General features: G+C 37.2%; 3 protein-coding genes and 1 long non-coding RNA gene across 6 annotated transcripts; 2 read left to right on the top strand and 2 right to left on the bottom strand.

Moving 5' to 3' along the window:
• Positions 1 to 180: 180 nt before the first annotated feature.
• Positions 181 to 6,948, bottom strand: LOC144572995 (protein HAPLESS 2-like). 3 transcript variants are annotated; one of them, XM_078322658.1, is made up of 18 exons: positions 6,434 to 6,944; positions 6,211 to 6,354; positions 5,838 to 5,926; positions 5,683 to 5,722; positions 5,516 to 5,573; positions 5,367 to 5,427; positions 5,192 to 5,270; positions 4,668 to 4,802; positions 4,064 to 4,261; positions 2,812 to 2,892; positions 2,261 to 2,361; positions 2,042 to 2,159; positions 1,910 to 1,942; positions 1,734 to 1,827; positions 1,567 to 1,655; positions 1,343 to 1,458; positions 1,005 to 1,105; positions 181 to 841 (listed from the first exon to the last, which is right to left on the bottom strand). In XM_078322658.1, the coding sequence occupies exons 1-18, from the start codon at positions 6,611 to 6,613 to the stop codon at positions 414 to 416; spliced, it is 2,145 nt and encodes a 714-aa protein (XP_078178784.1). In that variant the 5' UTR covers positions 6,614 to 6,944; the 3' UTR covers positions 181 to 413. The 3 variants fall into 3 exon arrangements, 2 of the variants coding, with proteins under 2 accessions (XP_078178784.1, XP_078178775.1); XM_078322649.1 differs by having other exon boundaries at positions 1,910 to 2,159; positions 6,434 to 6,946; XR_013517857.1 differs by lacking the exons at positions 181 to 841; positions 1,005 to 1,105 and having other exon boundaries at positions 1,398 to 1,458; positions 1,798 to 1,827; positions 6,434 to 6,948.
• A 2,066-nt stretch (positions 6,949 to 9,014) lies between these two features.
• On the top strand, positions 9,015 to 10,082 carry LOC144547558 (uncharacterized). Its single transcript, XM_078296236.1, has one exon. It carries the CDS (start codon positions 9,015 to 9,017, stop codon positions 10,080 to 10,082), a length of 1,068 nt encoding a protein of 355 aa, XP_078152362.1.
• A 410-nt stretch (positions 10,083 to 10,492) lies between these two features.
• On the top strand, positions 10,493 to 10,898 carry LOC144571328 (uncharacterized). The gene is made up of 2 exons (XR_013517487.1): positions 10,493 to 10,663; positions 10,747 to 10,898. It is a non-coding gene; the product is annotated as an uncharacterized LOC144571328 (long non-coding RNA).
• Positions 10,899 to 15,715: 4,817 nt separating this feature from the next.
• Positions 15,716 to 19,633, bottom strand: LOC144573033 (uncharacterized). The gene is made up of 7 exons (XM_078322715.1): positions 19,473 to 19,633; positions 18,846 to 19,098; positions 18,550 to 18,765; positions 17,029 to 18,468; positions 16,218 to 16,417; positions 16,055 to 16,139; positions 15,716 to 15,961 (listed from the first exon to the last, which is right to left on the bottom strand). The coding sequence occupies exons 2-6, from the start codon at positions 19,050 to 19,052 to the stop codon at positions 16,070 to 16,072; spliced, it is 2,133 nt and encodes a 710-aa protein (XP_078178841.1). The 5' UTR covers positions 19,053 to 19,098; positions 19,473 to 19,633; the 3' UTR covers positions 15,716 to 15,961; positions 16,055 to 16,069.
• Between the last annotated feature and the right edge of the window lie 553 nt (positions 19,634 to 20,186).

Consider the following 20,186-nt stretch of genomic DNA (forward strand, 5'->3'; position numbering starts at 1 on the left):
GAGGCAACATTTTTTCATTCAGTTTGATCCAACATAGGATTTAACTTCTAGTACTGAACCAGTCTCTTTTATCTTTTTTTCTGTTTTTATTTTATTTTATTTTTTTATTTGAGGTTCTGTAATATTTTTTTTCTTTTGGTTTGCAAATACATCATGCACAAGCCCAAAGGGAGAAAAAGGGATAGAAAGACGATCAGCCTGATTACCCTAATTGGCAGTTGCTAAACATCAGTAATTAAAACAGTACTGCTCAAAAAAGCCCCTGACAACAAATTTACAAATTAAGCAAAATACATGAATTTACAGAATACAAAAGCAGTACTTATCCTAAATATTTTAAATTTGCATGATCTCGATGCAACCTATCGCGACTTTGTACAACCCTCACCTCTTGCCCATCCTTCAACAAAGGCTCATGTGTTCTCTCTCTGTACACTCTGGTGAGCCATAGGTGAAACCCTAGAATGTCTGTGCTTGTGCTTAGGTCCCTCCTTGTGTACTCGAAGTGAGTCGTCATGTCTCGAACGGTAGTGATCTGCTCCAGTTCCAAATTCGGCATGCTTGTGAAGCAAATGGTGACCAGAATGGTCAGTTCTTTTCCTTTTATGTGCATGGGGAGAATTTGGCATAATATTCTTATGATGCTCATGATGATGATGATGGTCATGCCGGTGGGGGTGGTTATGATGCTTATGATGGTTTCTTTGAGGGGTTTTAACAGCTTTCTTGTGCTTTGAGTAGTACCTATTATTTTTGTCTCCTGACCCAAAGCGGTCTTCCCAGCAATCATAAATTGGGTCAAAAAGGCCCTTTTGATGTAGCAGCCATAATAGTACTATAACTACAAGACAAACGTGAATGAATTAGGAGCATGGATATCTAATATAAAGCCAACTGAACCATTAAGCACATATAAACGACCAGACCAACTGTACCCAAATCAGATTTACCAAAGACTTAGAAAGATAAAAGAATAAATTAAGAAGCTAATTGATGAGATGTACCAGTTGGTAGAATTGCTATGAATAATCCAAACAAGACGATCCAGCTTATGCATAGGTATTGCATGTGGCAACTGAGGTTAAAAAAACTCGAACATTTCCTCCTATTTCAAAATGATAAAAAAGTCTCATAGAATCAGTGATAAGGTTTAGCATAGGTTTAATTGCATTCAACCACCCTCAGTTTTTCAATTTTAACAAAAAACCTCCATATGATTAGTTAAGGGCACAGATTAGTACACCTAAAAAATTAAGATTGAGGGAGGAATGTGCAATCCAGCATTGTCTAGTTATGATGAAGCATTTCCAAAGTTATAAAATTAATAAAATTCAAAATTCACCTGCACGCTTTTCCGGTAAAGAAATCACCTAAACCGTTCCACATGGCATTCCAGAAATGTTTGATTGTCTCAAAGAAACCCTTTATGCCCTTCTTATCTTCAGTAGATACTACAACCTTCAAAATTATGAAAAACATAATTAATCATTCAATGGGCTAAAAGTGAAGAAGGATATTATTAGACATGAAAAGACATTGTATAAGCACATATATATAAATAAAAACCTGAGTGCCATTATCCAGAACAGTAGCCGTTGTAGTGAACTGGCACTCAGCCCGATCAACCTCAGCAAAGTTGGAAGCCTTTAAAATAGCTAGCAACCATTAAGAAAATCATCATCAGACAATATTCCACATACTTTTTGATTCACAAATCTGTTAATATATTTGACCTGAACATTGATACTTTGTTGCTTGATCAGTTGTTGGATAAAGATAGAAAGGTCGGGTGACAACCTCTTCAGGTTTCATTATAAAATATTGCTCCTGTAAAATTAAGAACAAATTGTGAAATTATTATTCAATTACAATTTCTATATTGAAAAGTTCTTTTAATAGAAAACAGTACCTCCATGTAACTAACGCCACTCATGCAGTCAAACTGAAAAGGAGAAATCATAACCAGTATTGATAGAAACAATAAATAGAAACTTTTCAGATCCAAATATTTAACACCTAAATAATTGCTAAAAGAATTTACCGTCAAGCTATAAGAAGCTTCAAGTTGGCCAGTATTTTTGGCTGTGACCGTAGCAGTTCCAAATTGTGTCAAGGCCTCAAATGTTGGTATATTGATGCTGATAATCTTACCAGGGCTCCTGAAATAATGCAAATTCAGTTACATTTATAAGTATCGCTGTATGATTTATATGTACATTTATTACAGCGCATGAAAGAATCCATTAGCAATTATTAATACCTTTGATAAACAAACTCAATGTCATCGGCACCTAACTCTACTACTAAATTTGTATTTAGAACCTCAGTAATACCAATAGAAAATGAGTGGGTCCCTGCATTCTGCATAGAATTGCAACAATTAACAAAAAAGTCAAAACAAATGAAAACATTCAAAAAAGAAAAAATAAACAGATAAGAGATGTTATATTAACAATAAACTTATTTTGACAATTATGACAACCAATAAAATGGTTATCACAATCAAAACAAATAGAAAGTTATATTTTTATTCTGTAGTTTAGGCAGGTTGTACATAAAATTTGGTGTAATTGGGAAACTGATTGACCACTTATTGAGGTACTAGAAAAATGAATGGTTCAATTTTATAGGAACTTGGGATGACTGGAGAAGTTTCAAATTACCCCAAATCTGATAAACAGCCTATCTAAACTACAAAAAAACATTCAAGATTTTTTTTTTTATGACAACTATAGTATTAGTTGTTTCAGTTGTAAAATAAGCTTGGTTGTCATATCCTTCACGATAGATAATGGATTGAGTTAGCCTAACCGGATGTTGGTTGATGCGTTCGAAACGACCCGCAACAACATACTGAGGTGGTTGATTCCTGCTTAGCCGATTTTGATCAGCCTGTTGGAAGTATAATTAACAATAATGTCAAATAACAAATAAACAGAAAAAAAAAATATAGGGCAAGACTCCACATCTATTTTATGGTACATTCTTTTAATACTTTTGACATTTGGCATCATCAGGATTGTGCAAATAAGAAAGAGCTTTGATTTGTCATTCACCATTCAAATAAGGTATTTGTCAGTATTGATCCATTTGGAAGTTGTAAGATCATTATTCAAAAGAGACATTAACAATAAAAAAAATTGAAATTTTCAAAGAAAGCTGAGTGACGTTCAAATTGACCAAAATTTTATACATGCCTTATTTAGATAATGATGGACAACACATCTACAATTCTTTTTGTTTGGACAATTTTTTGCCAAATATCAAATGGATGCACCATAAAAGATGGCTGCATAGTACAACTTCCCTAAAATATACATGTCAAAGGGAAAAACAGAATTTTTAAGATGTCATATTTTATGTTCTTTTGCAAATAACACCAATTGGTTTGGGATGCTTCAAATAATCAGTCATCCCCAACATTTTCAAAGAAAGCTAAATTTTGTACATGCCTTATTTAAATATTGATGGACAAGACATCTACAATTCTTTTTGTTTGGACAATTTTTGCCAAATATCAAATGGATGTACCATAAAAGATGGTTGCATAGTACAACTTCCCTAAAATATACATGTCAAAGGAAAAACATAATTTTTAAGACATCATATTTTTATGTTCTTTTTGCAAATAACACCAATTAGTTTGGGATGCTTCAAACAATTCGTCATCCCCAAATTTTTTGAGGTATTGACTCAACATTTAGATATAAAAGATAAAAAATGGGCAACTCATTAGATGTCTACAGTTTATTTATGATAAGACTTTTTTCCTTGAAATCCAAATAAATAAACAAAAGAGCATTATGTGATTCCTAGTTTACACATGCTAGTTAGAAACAGATTTGGTTAAATCAGGATAACAAACTTGGTTGCAATTCCTCATTTTTTAGTAACTCAACATTTGTTTAGCATTTGTTGTTATTTGCAAATACCAAAAATATATTGGGCGCTAGTCGTGTATATGAGAGAGATTAGTTTCTTTTCACATGTATAATGAATTAGTTATTGTCTGGTAGTTTGCAGAACCTATATTTCTCAATTAAGAAATAACTCTCTGACTTACTTCCCAAAAGTCCCACAGTTGATTGTGCAAACAACTCCACAAGGGAGACGTACAAAAATCAGGTTGCGTACTATAGGCCTCGTAGCCCACACCAATTTTGTTGCATTCAAGCCCGTCTAGAGTGAATCGAACCCTCTCCAATAACATCCATCTTGAGAAATCTGTTCCTAGGTCTTGGGGCTGCTCTGCATTCACATTCTTCAACAGATAATATAAATAATTAGACAGGCGATCATCTACTTGGACAGGAGAGCAGTAACTTAGCCTAAACTAGTGGTTCAGAAACATAACATCAAGTAAATAACTAAACATTCGGTATATATCAGGAAAAGCTCAAATAGCAAATGGAGAAAGATTTTCTTAAATAGTGGTACAGTGAAAATATTAGTGAGTTTGACTTGCAAAAGCCTCAAAGTAGTTACAAGACAAAATTAAAGATTGTTTTCTAGTTTTAATCATTTCATTGGCTGTAGATGCAAGGGGCCAAGACAAAAGGAGATTAGTTAGACTTAGAGATGTTAGGTCCATTCACAAACACAAAAAATATATGGGTATGAGTTTGAAAAACATTAAAGTGTCAAAACAAGCATAGACATATACATACCAATCGTGGGGTCACAAGGTAAAAGTCCTCAAAAGATGGGATGCTTGTATAGCCAGCAAAATCACCAACTAGATTTACTCGCAAGAAGTTGTCATCTGATATTACAGTTCTGTTCTCAGGACCAACATCTACCGCCTTGAACAATGAACAAAGAGCGAAAAAGTAATCACTTCTAAAATGCATAACAATGACATACTCAAGCATGAACTTGTCATGTGTGTCCAGCATTTATATATAGGAGGATACTTGTATCAGACTATTACTATACAGTTCCACCAATTAGCATCAACTCTTCCCAATTACAAAATTAAGCCTATTGTACCTAAGCTTGTAATCAAAGGCCCACAAATAAAGAGAAAAGAAAAAACTGAGACAAAAAGGACCTTTTGGGTTAAAAGGTAAAAAATTTATCAATGGATATCAGCTCCGAGTGAACCGGACCTCTCACTTAGCCTATATACTAAAATCCAATAACAGCTCATTTCACACTAGCATGATTAATAAAAAGGAGTTGTAGAGAGTACCGATATAGAAGAACCCTTCTTCACTTCTATCCTCACATTGAAGCCCAAAGATCTTTTTCCAATTCCAAAAACATGAAACCTTTTTAAGAAAGCATTTATCAGGCATTAACAAATAAGGGCAATGAGATTAGTCCATGATAATACAAACAAAGAAATTGATATCTAATGGTCATACCAATCACCTGGAAACCGAAGGCAATGAGCTGTATTTGGTTTTCCTTTGAGCAATTTATCAACTGTTTCAAAATAATGAAAATCAGTGGTAGATCATCTCTAACTGTGTAAGCGACATAAAAGATAAAAACAAACAAAATCTGGACTTACAAATGCTTCCACAAGACGTTGGTACTCGTCTTTGGGGACCACATGCACAGCAAATAGGCTACATCATTGAAGTTATTAACTAATATTTCACATCTCAAGTACCAATTAATTACAGCAACAGTGAAGCACATTAAAAAAAAAATCATTCCATCCAAATAAATAATTACCTGTGTGTGCTCAATTATGTGGCCACTTTCATCTCGCAACCTACAAATATTAAGAAAAGATAAGAACAAAATTATAAACAATAAACCAAAGAAAATTTCTCAATACTGGAACAAATAAATTAAAATGTCAATGTAAAAGATTAAATTAAACATACCTTTCACACATTTCAACCACATCAGAACTAGCATCTGGCTCACACTTACGAGTCTTCACATAGAACTCTTCTGGCTTGAAAGCCACATCCTGAAAAGGATAAATGCAAATATTATTAAGTTTCTGCATTGTACATGGAAAACTAACATATAAATATGCCAACATGTAAATTACTATTTACTGTACAAGTTATTCACAAAGGAATTTTTTTGCCAGCCATAACTGGCATGAAAATACTGCCACACTATACCCCTGGCCAGATTATATATATTTATCATCTTTATTTATACAACAAGTATGTTTGGTTCTTAATGGTCTAAATATAACATATAAAAAAGGAAAACAGAGACAAAAGTGAGAAAATCTTATACTACCCGAATGTATGTCAGTTCATAGAGAGCATAAGCTGCCGATTTGTTAATGGTGATTACAGGAGGAGATCGAATTGTTTGCATAGTTTGAGTGTCATTTTGTTCTACTTCAACCAGTTGAGCCACAATCGATGCCTCCCCTCCACTCTGCCAAATCCAAAAAAAATCTTTTTCCTCAAATTCTACAAACGATATTCAAAATTAGAAATTACTATTGGTTCCTTACGGATCCACTAGGCACAGCGATATTAAGCACGATTTTGTTCTCGCACTTGAGATTTTTGAATGGAGATTCGGAGTCTCTGATACAGCGCTCCAGCCTCGACTTGGCGAGTATCTCCACTGCTCTTGCGGTGGAGAAAAAGACGAACAGAATAATGGCAAAAGTCGCTACGCGAGAAAACATTTTGATCTGAACGGAAAGAAAATCGTTTCTTTCTCTCCTTTCTCTTTTGCGTGAAAGAAGTAACCACGATGAGCCTTTATCTCTCCTCTTCGTTTCGTCCCTCTTCAGAATCTAGGGTTTCGTTAGATGGTGTGCGAGAGGGGTTTGAGCAGAGGCTATGTGTGACATAGAAGAGGCGGCGAAGGGGGGTCAGGGGCACGGAGGGGAAAAGGGAGAGAGGCTAAGTAGTCTATTATGTTGGCGAGAGGGGAGAAGGTGTTGGCGAAGAGAGAAGAGGGAGTGGTGTTGGCGAACGAAGAGAGGAGAGGGAGAGAAGAGAGGAGAGGTCTACTGGAGAAGAGCGTTGGCGAAGAGAGGAGACGTCTACTAGAGGAAATTTTCTGTACTGTTCCAATTTTACCCATTAATCAATTAACGGTTCTAATTTGTGGGTCCATATTTGCTGCTGTAGCATCTGTCCATAGAAGCATCACTCAATTTGTTATGGTTACGAAACAATTTGTAAGAGATGATTTCTGTTATGTTGTTAGTGCGATATCATGTCCTAATATTAATGCTTTAACATTTAGTTTTGAGACAAATCGTTATTAGATGAGTATTGGTTCTCAATATTTATTTAATGGTGTGTGTGTGTGTGTGGGGGGGGGGGGGGGGGGGGGGGGGGGGGGGGGGGGGGGGGTCTGTACCACTCAAAATATATGAAATTACATATATTTATCCTCCAAAATTTATAATTACATATTTACCATTGAAAATTATAATAATTCACATGTTTATTCAATTAAATGAAAAATGATATTAATTAGGTTTAATTAATCTGAATTGGGACAATGACACAATCCGAAATTTTTAAATATACCATTTTATAAAAAATGTTAAACCAAAACACCAGTTCTGGCTGTTTTTTACAAAAATCGCATGGCCGCTTCTGAGGGAAGCGGCCACCAGGAGCTGGGCCGCTTCTGAGCGAAGCGGCCAATATATTGGGCCGGATTGAGGCCCAGCGGGGTGGCCGCTTTGGGGGGTAGCGGCCAGGGCCGCTTCCTGGGGTAGAGGGCACCCTGAATACATAAAAAAGGCAGACAGATTCATTTGACATTTGACGGAGAGAGATTCATTTGACGCACAGAGATCATATGCCACTAGTGCCGCTTCAGCTGTAAGTATTTTATTTTCTTTCTTTTTAAAAAAAAATTTAGTATTTATAATTAATTTAATTAATTTTTAAATTTAGGTTTTCTTATACTCATACCAAATGGCTGTTATGGTATCTATTTACACTGGTGGTGAGATTTTAACAGGCCCTAATGGGGTTTATTACAGTATCGGGCCTGTTTCTGTGATACCTGTAATCTCGGGTACTGATTTGTTGGTTCTGAAATCGATTATTTCTCAGAACCTCGGATTGAATCAGGATCGATATGACCTTGATATTCAGGCCAAAATTAGCATGCCCACTGGTTCAGGCCAAACTTGGTTCCAACTTTTTCCTGTTCAGAATGATGGAGTCTGGCAGGTACTGTACAACCAGACAATTAGTTTTTCTGGGGGTGGATACAAGATAATTGAACTCTTTGTGGAGATTAACCGAGTCCAGCGTCCTAACCCCCTTGCAAGGTTAATCCGGGGTGCTATTCGGGCTAATGCCTCAACCTCCTCAAGTCCAGTGTCCCAACCCCCTTTCCAGATTGACATGCCTGAAAGTAGTAATGCCCCAGTTCAGGAGGGCCGACGGTCTACTAGTCGGCCCTCCCGTCGGTCCCGAATCCCTTTGCCGATTGACATGCCTGAGAGTAGTCAAGCCCCAGTTCAGAGGGACCGACCGTCTAATAGTCAGCACTCCCATCGATCCCGAGCCCAGCCTTGTGATCCGGAGGAAATTGAGGAGACGGTGGATCCGGAAATACAAGAGGCAGAGGAAAATTGGGGGGATGTTGATCCTGATTGCATGAGCGATCACAGTGACACAGCAGATACGAGGCCTGTGCTCGGGCAGACAAAAAAATTCAAGGTTGATAAAGGGTTTCGGATAATGGGTCGGGGGGTTGAGCACCCGATTGCAGCTTTCAATGACCTGTCAGGTTTTCAGGAAGCAAATGTGGGGTTATTTGGTAGACATGCAGAGTTTGAAAATGAATTGTCAGAAGGACAAACCTATGATTCAAAGGAGGAAATGAAAGCTGCAATTTACAAGTTTCACATTCTTTGTAATAAAGAGATTAAGAATACGCACAGTGACAAACAACGGATTAGGTTCAAGTGCAAGGACCCCAGATGTGGTTGGTACATTAATGCAAGGGTCACTGGTTTTGGTACACAATGGAAAGTATCCAAGTGCCCAACAAAACATGTTTGTCATGCGGATGCCACAAGAATAGATCATGCACAGTTGACCGCTGCTATGGTTGCCGATTGCATCTCGGCGCACATGAGAAATGACGTAGATTTAAGTATCACTTCTGTTAGAATAGCTTGTGCACAAACGTACAACGGTCAGGTACCAGCGTACAATAAATTGTGGCGTGGAAGGGAGTTGGCAATTGCCCGCCAATTTGGTAGTTGGGAGGGGTCATATGCACTTATAGTCCCCTTATTGGAGGCAATTAAGCGAAAAAATCCAGGTACATTGTTTGATGTTACCTCATATCCAACTGGTGAGCCTGGACCTTACAGGTACTTTAATAGGGCGGCTTGGGCATTTGGACCATGCATAGAGGCTTTCCAACACCTGAGACCTGTCATCACTGTTGATGCTTGTTTCTTAGCAGGCCGGTACAAAAGTAAAATGTTGATTGCAACCGGGTACGATGCAGAAAATCAGCTCCTCCCGTTGGCTTTTTCATTGGTAGATACAGAGAATTTTGAAGATTGTGCATGGTTCATGCAATGGTTGAGGCGCAATGTAATTCGCTCCAGGTTTGTGTGTGTCATCACTGATAGGGGTAAGGGCATAAAAAAGGTGTTTCGACAGGATGATCTGGGATGGAATGAGGAAGATGAGGATGAGTGCGTTCACCGTCTTTGTGCTACTCACATAGCAGAAAATATGAAAAAGAATCATTGCAATGAAGAAGCAATCAAGTACTTCAGGATATGTGTGGCGAAGAGAAAGATGAGGAGATATGAGCAAGGAATGCAAGCAATGGGAGATGTATGTGATCGGGCTCTGAATTGGTTGGATGGTGTGGGTAAGTATCTAGATCAAGATGAGAACGAATGTCCTAAACCATGGAAGATATTCCAGGCGTTGGATGGGGGTTTCCGTTGGGGAATTATGACGACGAACGGGTCCGAGTCGCTCAATAATGTTTTTAGATCTTCTCGTAGGTTGCCGGTAGCAGCAATAATTGAGGACACGTTTTACAAATGTCAGCAATGGTTTGCTCAAAGGAGGGCAAAAGCGCAATTTGAAGCAAGCCAGGGTCAACAGTTCTCATGCCGTGTGCACGAGGTATGTTATTTTCATTAAATTATTTTATTTTTGTAATTTTTATTAATTTCAAGCAATGTATTTTTCCTAGTTGATTAACAAACGGTGCGGGAGGTCACAATCTATGACGACGCTCGGTGGATTTGGCAACTGGAACGAGTTTGAGATAACATCCACACAAGAGAAAGTTAATGCATACATGAAAGACGCTTCTGGCCGGTTTACCAAAGCGAATTATAAATACACGGTGGTAATCATGGATGAGAACACGGTTACATGCACATGCCAGAAGCCGCAATTAAACAGAATACCGTGTTCTCATGTTCTGGCAGTGTGTCGTCTCCGAGGCATTGACCCTGGAAGGTTTGTACATTACTACTACCACATACAAACACTTATCAACACATGGCTGGGTGAATGGCATGTGTATGACAATCAGTCTGATTGGCCGGAAAGTGAAGGCCCGATCCTTGTTCCAAATGACAAAAATATTACCTTGGGTCGAAGGAGAGTTAATAGGATTCCGATGTGGCTTGATTTACTTCATAATAGAAGGAGAGGACATCAGACTCGCCGGGATACACAAGAACAACAAAACAGAGCTGCTCGAGATGCACGAGGTAGTTAACTCATACATTTTTGTTATTCAATTTTCAAGTTGAGAAATAGGAGTAACAATACATTTTTGTTATTAAATTTTCAGGTTGAGAAAGAGGCAAGCAATGTATTTTTATCCGACGGTCAAGTTTAGATTTGTATTAACATGCAGACACCTATTTAGGCAAGCATTACTCGTTTATTGTATTAACATGCAGACACCTATTTAGGCGCACTATTATTGTTTGTTTTGATTTATTTGTGATTTATTTGTTGTTTTATTGTTTGTTTTACAAATCGTTACGTTCGGATTTACTATGACGAAAAATAATGAAAGATAAAAGCAAAATAGTACAATAAATAACAACATAAAAGAAAGATAAGCATCATGATATAACAAATCATAGTATATGACAACACTAGAGTAAAAAAAATACAAAAGCAAACGGTGCGCCGGCTGGAATGATACTATGAACGGTGCGTTTTTTATGTATTCAGGGTGCCCTCTACCCCAGGAAGCGGCCCTGGCCGCTACCCCCCAAAGCGGCCACCCCGCTGGGCCTCAATCCGGCCCAATATATTGGCCGCTTCGCTCAGAAGCGGCCCAGCTCCTGGTGGCCGCTTCCCTCAGAAGCGGCCATGCGAAATTTGGAAAATCCAGCCGAAAATGGTGTTTTGGTTTAACATTTTTTATAAAATGGTATATTTAAAAATATCGGTGACACAATTGCACAACTAACAACTAGTGGCCCGTCTACCTGCTTCATCCCTTCGCACAATCTCTCGCGTTGGTTTTATTGGTCGTGGCATTGTTACACTATGACACTAGCCATAACCACCAATTTTGGTATAATTGTTTGTCATGGAGCAACCTGAGGCAAATAAGCTCCTCTCTCAAGTGTTTGGATAATTGGATCTTATTGAATGCAGCATAGATAGCTTCAAAATCCTGAGTCGAAGTACCGTTTGCTTACATGTTCTTTGTGACCAATGTGGCCCCTTATTCTTATTTTTATTTTTTTAGTAGATGTGCTGACATTTGAAATTAGGTAAATAAAAATGTAAGATATAAGAAGCAAAGTACTTTGGAAGTTAGGAAGGGGAGGGAGGAAGGCGAAGGGCGTGTTTAATCACATGATCATCGTGTTTTATATATGAATAAATAAATTAATTTTGATTTTTAATTAATTGAATAAATATGTAAATTATTAAAATTTTAGATGGTGATACGTAATTATAGAATTTGGAAGAAAAAATAGGTAATTTCATAGTTTTGAGATATATATGAAATTCTCCCTAATTTTTTAAAGACATGGCGTTACTGTTATGATGCAGTACTTACATATATATCCAGCAATTATTCATTAATGCATAATGCAGATTCTATCAAAACTTCAAGTTCGGACAGTGAACAGCTGACTATTTACATAACAAGTCACCATGTTGCACCAAAAAAATTATCTTTACCTCATTTCTGAGAAAAAAAATTTCACAATACATAATTAATAGCATTAAAACAACATCGACCAAGTGTAGAAGAAAATTGACTACAAAATAATATTTTCGAGGCAAAAATACTTAATTTCAAGAACCATTGTATTTTATCATACAATGCGCAAATGTTTTCCAGGATTTGCATATGACACATCTTCACATCATCAAAAATTAATACTATATATCTTTACAGAATCATATTATATACTTTACACAGTGCTTTAAAAATAAACAGACATTATGAATTAAAGCCTATTATGTTTGTTCCCCAGTTCATATCTTCACGGATGATCAATAGCATGACTAATCAAAGATGTCTCATTGATGTCCAGAACACAAGTGAAAAAATAGCTATACAACAGAAAAACAAATTGCCAAAATGCAACTGGTGGCCAAAGATAATTCAACGACCATGACTTGGTAACCTGTTTTTTGTATGGTTTTACTTTTCTTTTTTCATTTGACATAGCCTATTTGTCTGCCTATGCACTGACCTTTTTTCCAACCCAGTACAATTGGTTATTTCTATTTTTCACGTGATACAAAGTACACAAAAAACAGCAAATGAAATGTGAAACTGTATTATATTGTAAAATTGCCAAAAGTAGAGTTTTGATAGAGAGATTAAAAGGTCTTATAATATGCCTCCTCTTTTTAATTCCTAAAGTGTTCCACCAAAATTTTCCCAAGTATGATATAAAATGAGAATCCCAGTAAAATAAAATAAAAGCAAGAAGATGCTAGTAATACCACATGACATAATTGCTGTACAGACAATTGAAAAATCAATTCAACAAGTAGAGCAAAACCAAAGCTAAAAACCTGATGTATCTTATGTCAATACAATAGCAAGTGAGTTTGTTCTTGTAGGCATTCAGAGGTTACTATTGCCAGTACAACTACAATGCTACCATATTTGGGACCCTTGAAATACCCGGTCTCTACAAAACTGATCCTACTTTTAACATCCATTGAAAATTGTATGTAAATATTTATCATAACTTGATGATGCGGAGCCTGCCATTGATGGAAACATTCCTTTTAGTGAATTTATGATGTAGTTATTTACATCAGTACCCACATCAGTAAAGTAGATGAATTGATATTTCCTCACAAGTGATATGGACGCTAGAAACATCATTTATATCAACATCAACTAAAAATAATGTTTAGATTCACTTCAGCATGCATGTTATGATGACATGGATGCTTCCTTTTCACTTTTTTTTTTAACTATAGGTCCAATCAGCTATGGATTGCAAACTTCTAAAGACCAAACACTAATTTCAAACAGTTTAGGGACCAAAATGGAAGCGACTTGAACATTGATGATCATTTGTGCAAAGTCACTCATTTTCTTTATATTGGGCAGTGAAAGCTGTCTTGACTTATCACTAGTCATTTAACTACTGATGCCTTCTTCTGAAGAAATAACAATTTATTTGGTTATATGGTGTCCATTGGTACCACAAAAGCCATGGATATCTGTCTTTCATATTTTTCAATGCTTCTTACAACATGTAATTAGAGGATAAATATACAAACAATATACTCAGCAATCTGACAACTCTAGTCAAGTAGCATATACCACAATCTACCCAAATATACCAGAAAATACATCATAACCTTACAGTTAAAAAATTATATTATTGGTTCAGTTCTCTTTACATGTGTAATTAGTGTAGGTTATAAGGATTTGTGCAAATTGTTTGCACTTATACACTAGCTTATTTGCTTCAACAGATTTTTTAAGTATACCCCCATGCACCCAATATGTAATTTATTGTGTCATCCCACTGAGAGGATCATTCCTCCAATTTGTAGGTCCTAAGATTTACATTAAATTCAGAGTGAATTGCAAAGAATGCTTTTTAAGTATTATCTACTTCCCTTTGCACTCTATAGATTATCCCTATGCCAGTATATTACCATTCACTGTGTATATCATTTTTCGGATCAAAATGAGAACCGCAGAATGCTAGACAAGTACCGTTCATGTAATTTACCATAAGTACAATAAAGAGTATCTAATATGTGTTAAAATGGTAAGTGGATGAGCTATATACAAGATAAGTAATCTAAAGAAAGCAAGGGATAAATTCAACGGTCTTACCCAAAGCGACAATTGTCAAACTGAGCAGTAACTGGAGTAGGATGGATTGAGTCCACTCGAGCAGTTTTCTATACTTTTTACATTCTGCTTCGACATAAAACAACAAACAAAAATACAATTCAAACTTCATGCTATGAAGTCCTTCCCAAAGTATTAATGAACTGTCCAAGAGAAGCTGAATAATGACTAGATACAAGATCAAAATGGGTCACTGTTTTAATTTGTCTCGGGTTAAAATATATCAAAATTATAGAAACTAAAAAACTCTATTAAATTATAAATGTTAAGCCTACCTCTATTTCATGACAGGTCAAATCTCAATCAGTGTAGTAATTATAACGTTAATTTATGAGACTATAGAGCACAGTACTCCTTCATTACCCATACAGTTACCATTAACGAGTCATACAAATTGCAATTTCCCAGAGTAGGGACACATATTTATTAATAATGAGTGCTTAGCCCATCATTCCAACTATTGCTACACTTGACTAAATGATCAAATGGAATTGCAGAAATGTTCTCACTACACTACCCAATCCCAATTGCTACTAAATTAAATTCCACTCCCACGATTTGCATCTGGATAAGTTCCAGTCTGGCCTCTTTAATACATTTTTTTTTCCAGTTCACTTATTTGCATTGTTTCATATTTAAGGATATACTACAGTGTTCATGTGACAACTCCTAAAAGGTCTTTGCCAATATGATTGTTTAAACTAATAGAAATAAAGAAACCAGATAACCCCTGAAATATTAGAGCACACATTACAAAATATATGATAACTAGAGTGATTCACATTCAAACATGAAATTAAAAGACATGCAACCATCCAATTAACAAATTGAATCAGCAATTAATGTATTACGTTAGCAGGTGAGCGAGAGATCTTCTGTAAATATTATCACATTTATCACATATTAGTAACCTTTATTTTCCTTCTTTGGAAATCTCCTCTCAACTTCTTATTGTTTACTGTTAACTGACAACCTTAACAACTAGGAATGTTAGTTCTAAAAAAGGAACAAACTCTACTGTTACCAAAGGTCAATATTTCAATTTCCCTCACCCCCCGCCCCCCACTCCCCTTTCCCCTCCTTTTAGAATTGAAGGTCAACATTTCTTCTATGTTGCACAAACAGTTTGGTACTCAATACGCCTCTCATGTCTTTTTTCCTTTATGGTGCGACCTTTGGAAGTTCATATTTAACCATATGAACAGCATCTCTAAAATAGATCCCTCCATTACCCCCGTCAGTAAAATGTATTGTGTTTTCAACCCACATATTTTATTGAAGTGCATCATACAGTTTCTAGGGGAGTTAGTTGTTTCACCACATCAATATTTCTCATATATTTGCAACAGAAACTTTCAGTTTTTTTCATGCATCCTTGTGCAACATAGATCTGTTTTTAGGATTCAAGAAAAAAACACCTCAAAATGGCAACCTAATTAACAATGACAGATGCAACTAAAGAAAGAGCTCTTATATAAATGCTGCATGTCCAACAAGTAACTACTGATGAAAAACAACAAAATTTGAAAGCAGGAGAGAATTAAGCTATTCTAAGACCATTTGATGAAAAGATGAAGAAAAGAGAAAGATAAGATAGCATATAACTGCAGACCATGAAGCAAAAAATAATAGAAGCAAGCACATGCATCTTCCTGCCAACCAAACTCTTGACTCTAGCCATCCACAGAACTGCAATCTGAAAAATAAAATCAAACAAGAATGATAAGTGATGATTCAATAGGAGCCCTAAAAGGTAAACTCAGTTTAAAAAAAGGATAAGATAGCATACCAAAAATGCCTATTTTTAAGTCATGGTATCCAACTCCACCTGATCAGAACCACCCTTCACATCAGCCACTTCATGCTCAACCATCCTATTCAAAAGAAAATAGAGTCCTTGCGAAAAACAATCCAAAAGAAGCATAGTTAGATAAAATACAAGTGTTACTTACAATTTAGGATTCTTGGAGACTTGTTGCTTGATGTTGACAATCATATCCAAAGCCATCATTTTGTGATCCTTAGACTGAGAATGAGAATCTAATCCCTCAGGAGTGCCACAATCTATCTTACATATGCGACACCATCCCCCCGTTAGAAACCTTCTCTTTCTTGAGCGCTCAATTGAACTACCTTTGCCACCAGGAAAAATCTAAAGATGGTAAAGAAAGTTATTCAATGCAATTTGCCAAAGGAAGTATTCAAATCCCTGCTTTCACAATGATCATAAAGTTCATGATTACAAGAAAAAAGGGAAATTTTAATACTTCAGTATATTGGATAAGTAAAATGAATGAGATTATGTGTTTTTCTCAAGTCTTTCCATTATCTGAGAATTCTCTTGCAGAAAATTATTTTTGTCCATTTCTCTCTTCTCTGCTCTTAATTTCTTTTATAGAATCCAAAATAGGACTTCAAATTGGTCATTTTCATAGTTTATTTTAAACCATCAACATAAGATTCTTTCTGCTTGTCTAGTTTGTTATTTTGCACTGTCCTAGTCTACAACCAAGTGATTTGTGTACATTTGAGCCATCCAAGTAGGGGCATGTACTTGATGATCTGGTAATTTGATTAAACTGTTAAGATGAAGCCTCAGCAATAAGACCTGACTCTGTTACCAAGAAATTAACAAAATGAAAGAGGTACAAAATCATAGCCACTTCGGGCCCTGCACCGTGTAGTACCAGACCTCAACAGTGAAAAATCACCAGGACTGAAATAATTTATACAGTCCCGAAAAAAAGGGTAAAGTTTACTTACTGCACCAATGTTTTCAGGAGGAGGTATGTGTCCAGGCCCGCCATACCTGCTGTATCCAACAGAGTCACCAAACCGCTTTGCACCAGAGCGGCCACCAGGTCTTGACCTCTCATAGTCTGCACCAAATTTGTTTGATGGTGCACCATCATACTCTTGTCTCCCAGGGCCTCTGAAGGATGGGGGCCCACGACCATATTCAGGACCACCTCTTCCGTAAAATTCAGGCTGACTAGAGGGATACGATGATCTTTCATACCTTGATAATCCCTCAAGTGGCGGCCTATGGTACGGCCTTAACCCCTCATCATACAAAGGGGCATGTGCCCCGTTCGATCGCATCATACCTGGCCCAGAAAATGGCGGCTCAAATGGTGACAGAGGTAGCCACCTCATGGGATCAAAAGCATCCGGTGGGGTCTGTGGACTAGTGCCCATGGATGGGCGCATAGAGGCCTCACCGTAAGGCCTTACACTACCATTGTAAGGCACACGAATCTGACCCAGCTCATGCGATGGGATGTCTGGTGAGTGTCCGTAAGGAGGATACCTCTCATGAGGTAATGTGGCTGGAGGTGTATTTCGGCTTGGAATGAGACCTACCTTGCTTGTTGCTTTATCATCGGATCCTCTTTCTTTCAGAAATTCTTTGAGTTTACCATTGGTTTCGTCAGTAAATGCAGGGTTTAATGAGCCAGAAGGAGATGGCTGGAATTGAGGTGGTGGTGGGGTGCCGTGGTTCAGTCCCATAGGAGGTATACCTGGCAGAGCTTGGCCATGCAGATAAGGCGCATGGGGGCCTGATCCCATTGGATGTAACTGTTGATGTACCGCCATTTGCTGAGGTGGAGGTCCATACGATGGAGGCCGGGCCATAGGATGCTGTGGGGGCGGCATATGCATGAGAGGCTGCTGAGCTGGGGTATGCTGGGATTGTGGATAAGATGAGTAACCTGTCACAGCAGATTGTGTCGGGTTATGGCCCTGCTGAGTAAGTTGCAGTTGTGAGTGTGGGGCAGGAAGTGGTTGGAGAGGAGGGTGCTGAGGAAGTGGTTGTAGTTGCGGTGGCTGGTGCTGGTGCTGCTGGTGCTGCTGGTGCTGCTGCTGCTGCTGAGGGGGCAGGTGTGGTTGTGGAGGTAGATTTTGAGGTGCTAACTGGGATTGGGGAGGTTGCATTGCTGGAGCTGCTTGAGGCTGAGGCTGCTGCGGGTACTGAGCATATGGGTCATACCCAGGGTATTGTTGGTAGTATTGCCGCTGGTACCACTGATCGGCTGCAGCTTGACTCGTAATCTCTGGAGTTGACGCTGGGACGGGAGCCCCGGTAGTGGCAGCAATAGCTGTTGGAGTAGCATATGCATTCTGTCCAGCAAATTGAGTTGCAGCTGCTGCTGCCTGAGACTGGGTGGGGTCCACAGTCTGACTCACTTGAGATGGCAACACCTGCACAATCCGAAGAGAATTAAGTACAATGACTTAAACTAGGATTTTTATTTCATTTTGTTTTTGACAATCGTTACTTACAGGGCAAACTTGTGCATGCTCCTGCACTTGACGGTGCATAATCTGAGTACCACACCGGTTACAGAGGACAGGAGAGTTACCATAGGCACATGTTGCACAGTGGACTATGCAATCAGATAAAGTGCCTTGCCATTGGCAACTACTCCTGTAATATAGACAGTGCACCTGAACCTTTCCGATAGCATCAGCAAGTGGCTTGTTCAGCTCCATCAGCGGCTGTACGCCAACAATTCATGAAACCAATTATAGAAGATTGCTTCAGAGACACTGATTTTGTAATTAAAAAAGCTACAAACCTTAGAATCAGCTTCGGTGACAAGATAGCCGTCATAAGGGCAGGCTTGGGTTGTAGCTGCAGTATGAGCAAGGCATGGTTTACAGTAGAGATGTGTGCATTGAGTTTGTAAGGCTTCGGTTGGATAGATCAGTGTACGACAAACAGGACAGAAATATTCGCCGGGAAGTGAATGAATGTTCGCGATGCATTCATTGTCAAAGCCCATTGATATAAGGCTTTAAAACGAGCTCCAGTAGCAATCAATTTCAGATCTGAATGAAGAGTATATAAAATTAGAGAAGATAAATGCAGAATTGAAACAATTACATTATAGAACCAAGCAAAACAGTACCTGCAATTCTGAGCAAGATTTAAAGGTACCAGTAAAGTTAAGTAATCAGCACATTTATTCCATGAGTAATCCAAAAAAAAAAATTCCCTAATTCCGTAGAGATTAGATATGAAGTTAAATCTAAATTATATCGAACCAATGTGTTACGCGATTGGGAAACCTATGAACCCATAATATCTAACGACATGTGGCGAAACTAAACCAAGGGCGACTGGTAATGTAAAAGAATAAACTAAACCCTAATTGCTTTGAGTTAAGATTAAACGGAGAGGAATCAAGGTTGAAGAACTGTACCCAATGACTTGCGATCGAGAGGCTCAAAACCCTACAGAGAGTAACAAGGCCAGTACCAGACTAGGGTTTTGGAGAGATTCTTTTTTCTGATAGATTGCTTACTTGTGTACAAGAGACTAATAGAGAGGGACGGTGAAAGGAGGAGCAGAGAATTAAAGAAAAAAAATTGAAGGAAAAAGGCCTTTTTCTATTTCGTCCAGTTTAATATTTTATTGAGATGGAATTATATGAGTAAAGTTGTAGTTGAATTCATTCAATTATTTAATATTTTTATTTTATAATAGAAGATTTTTGTATCTGAATTTTAAATTTATAACTTTTCACATGAAGACTATGTGATTTTGCTATTAAACTAAAAATTAGTCCTTGAGATAGAATTTTATAAATACTAAAATTCACAAATTAACTAATTTGCGGAATCTCATATTTTTTTTCACATGTGCTAAAAGAATTGTGAAAATGTGCTAAGTGCGTATTGAGTTGTAACGTAAAAATATTTGTGATTTTTTTTTATAAAATATTCAATAGCAATAAAATTAATAATAACTACTATATAGTTAAATAAAGTGATTATATAATTATATAACAATACTTATTAATTATTATTTTTAAGTATTTTTCTGTTTATAAAATTGTTATTTAATTAAGTGGCTCAAAACCATAGAAGCCAATAACAAAGTTAATACCGGAATAGGATTTTGGAGAGATCTTTGT

Source organism: Carex rostrata, chromosome 2 (genome assembly GCF_964058835.1).
Source record: "Carex rostrata chromosome 2, lpCarRost1.2, whole genome shotgun sequence".
Lineage (NCBI taxonomy): Eukaryota > Viridiplantae > Streptophyta > Magnoliopsida > Poales > Cyperaceae > Carex > Carex rostrata.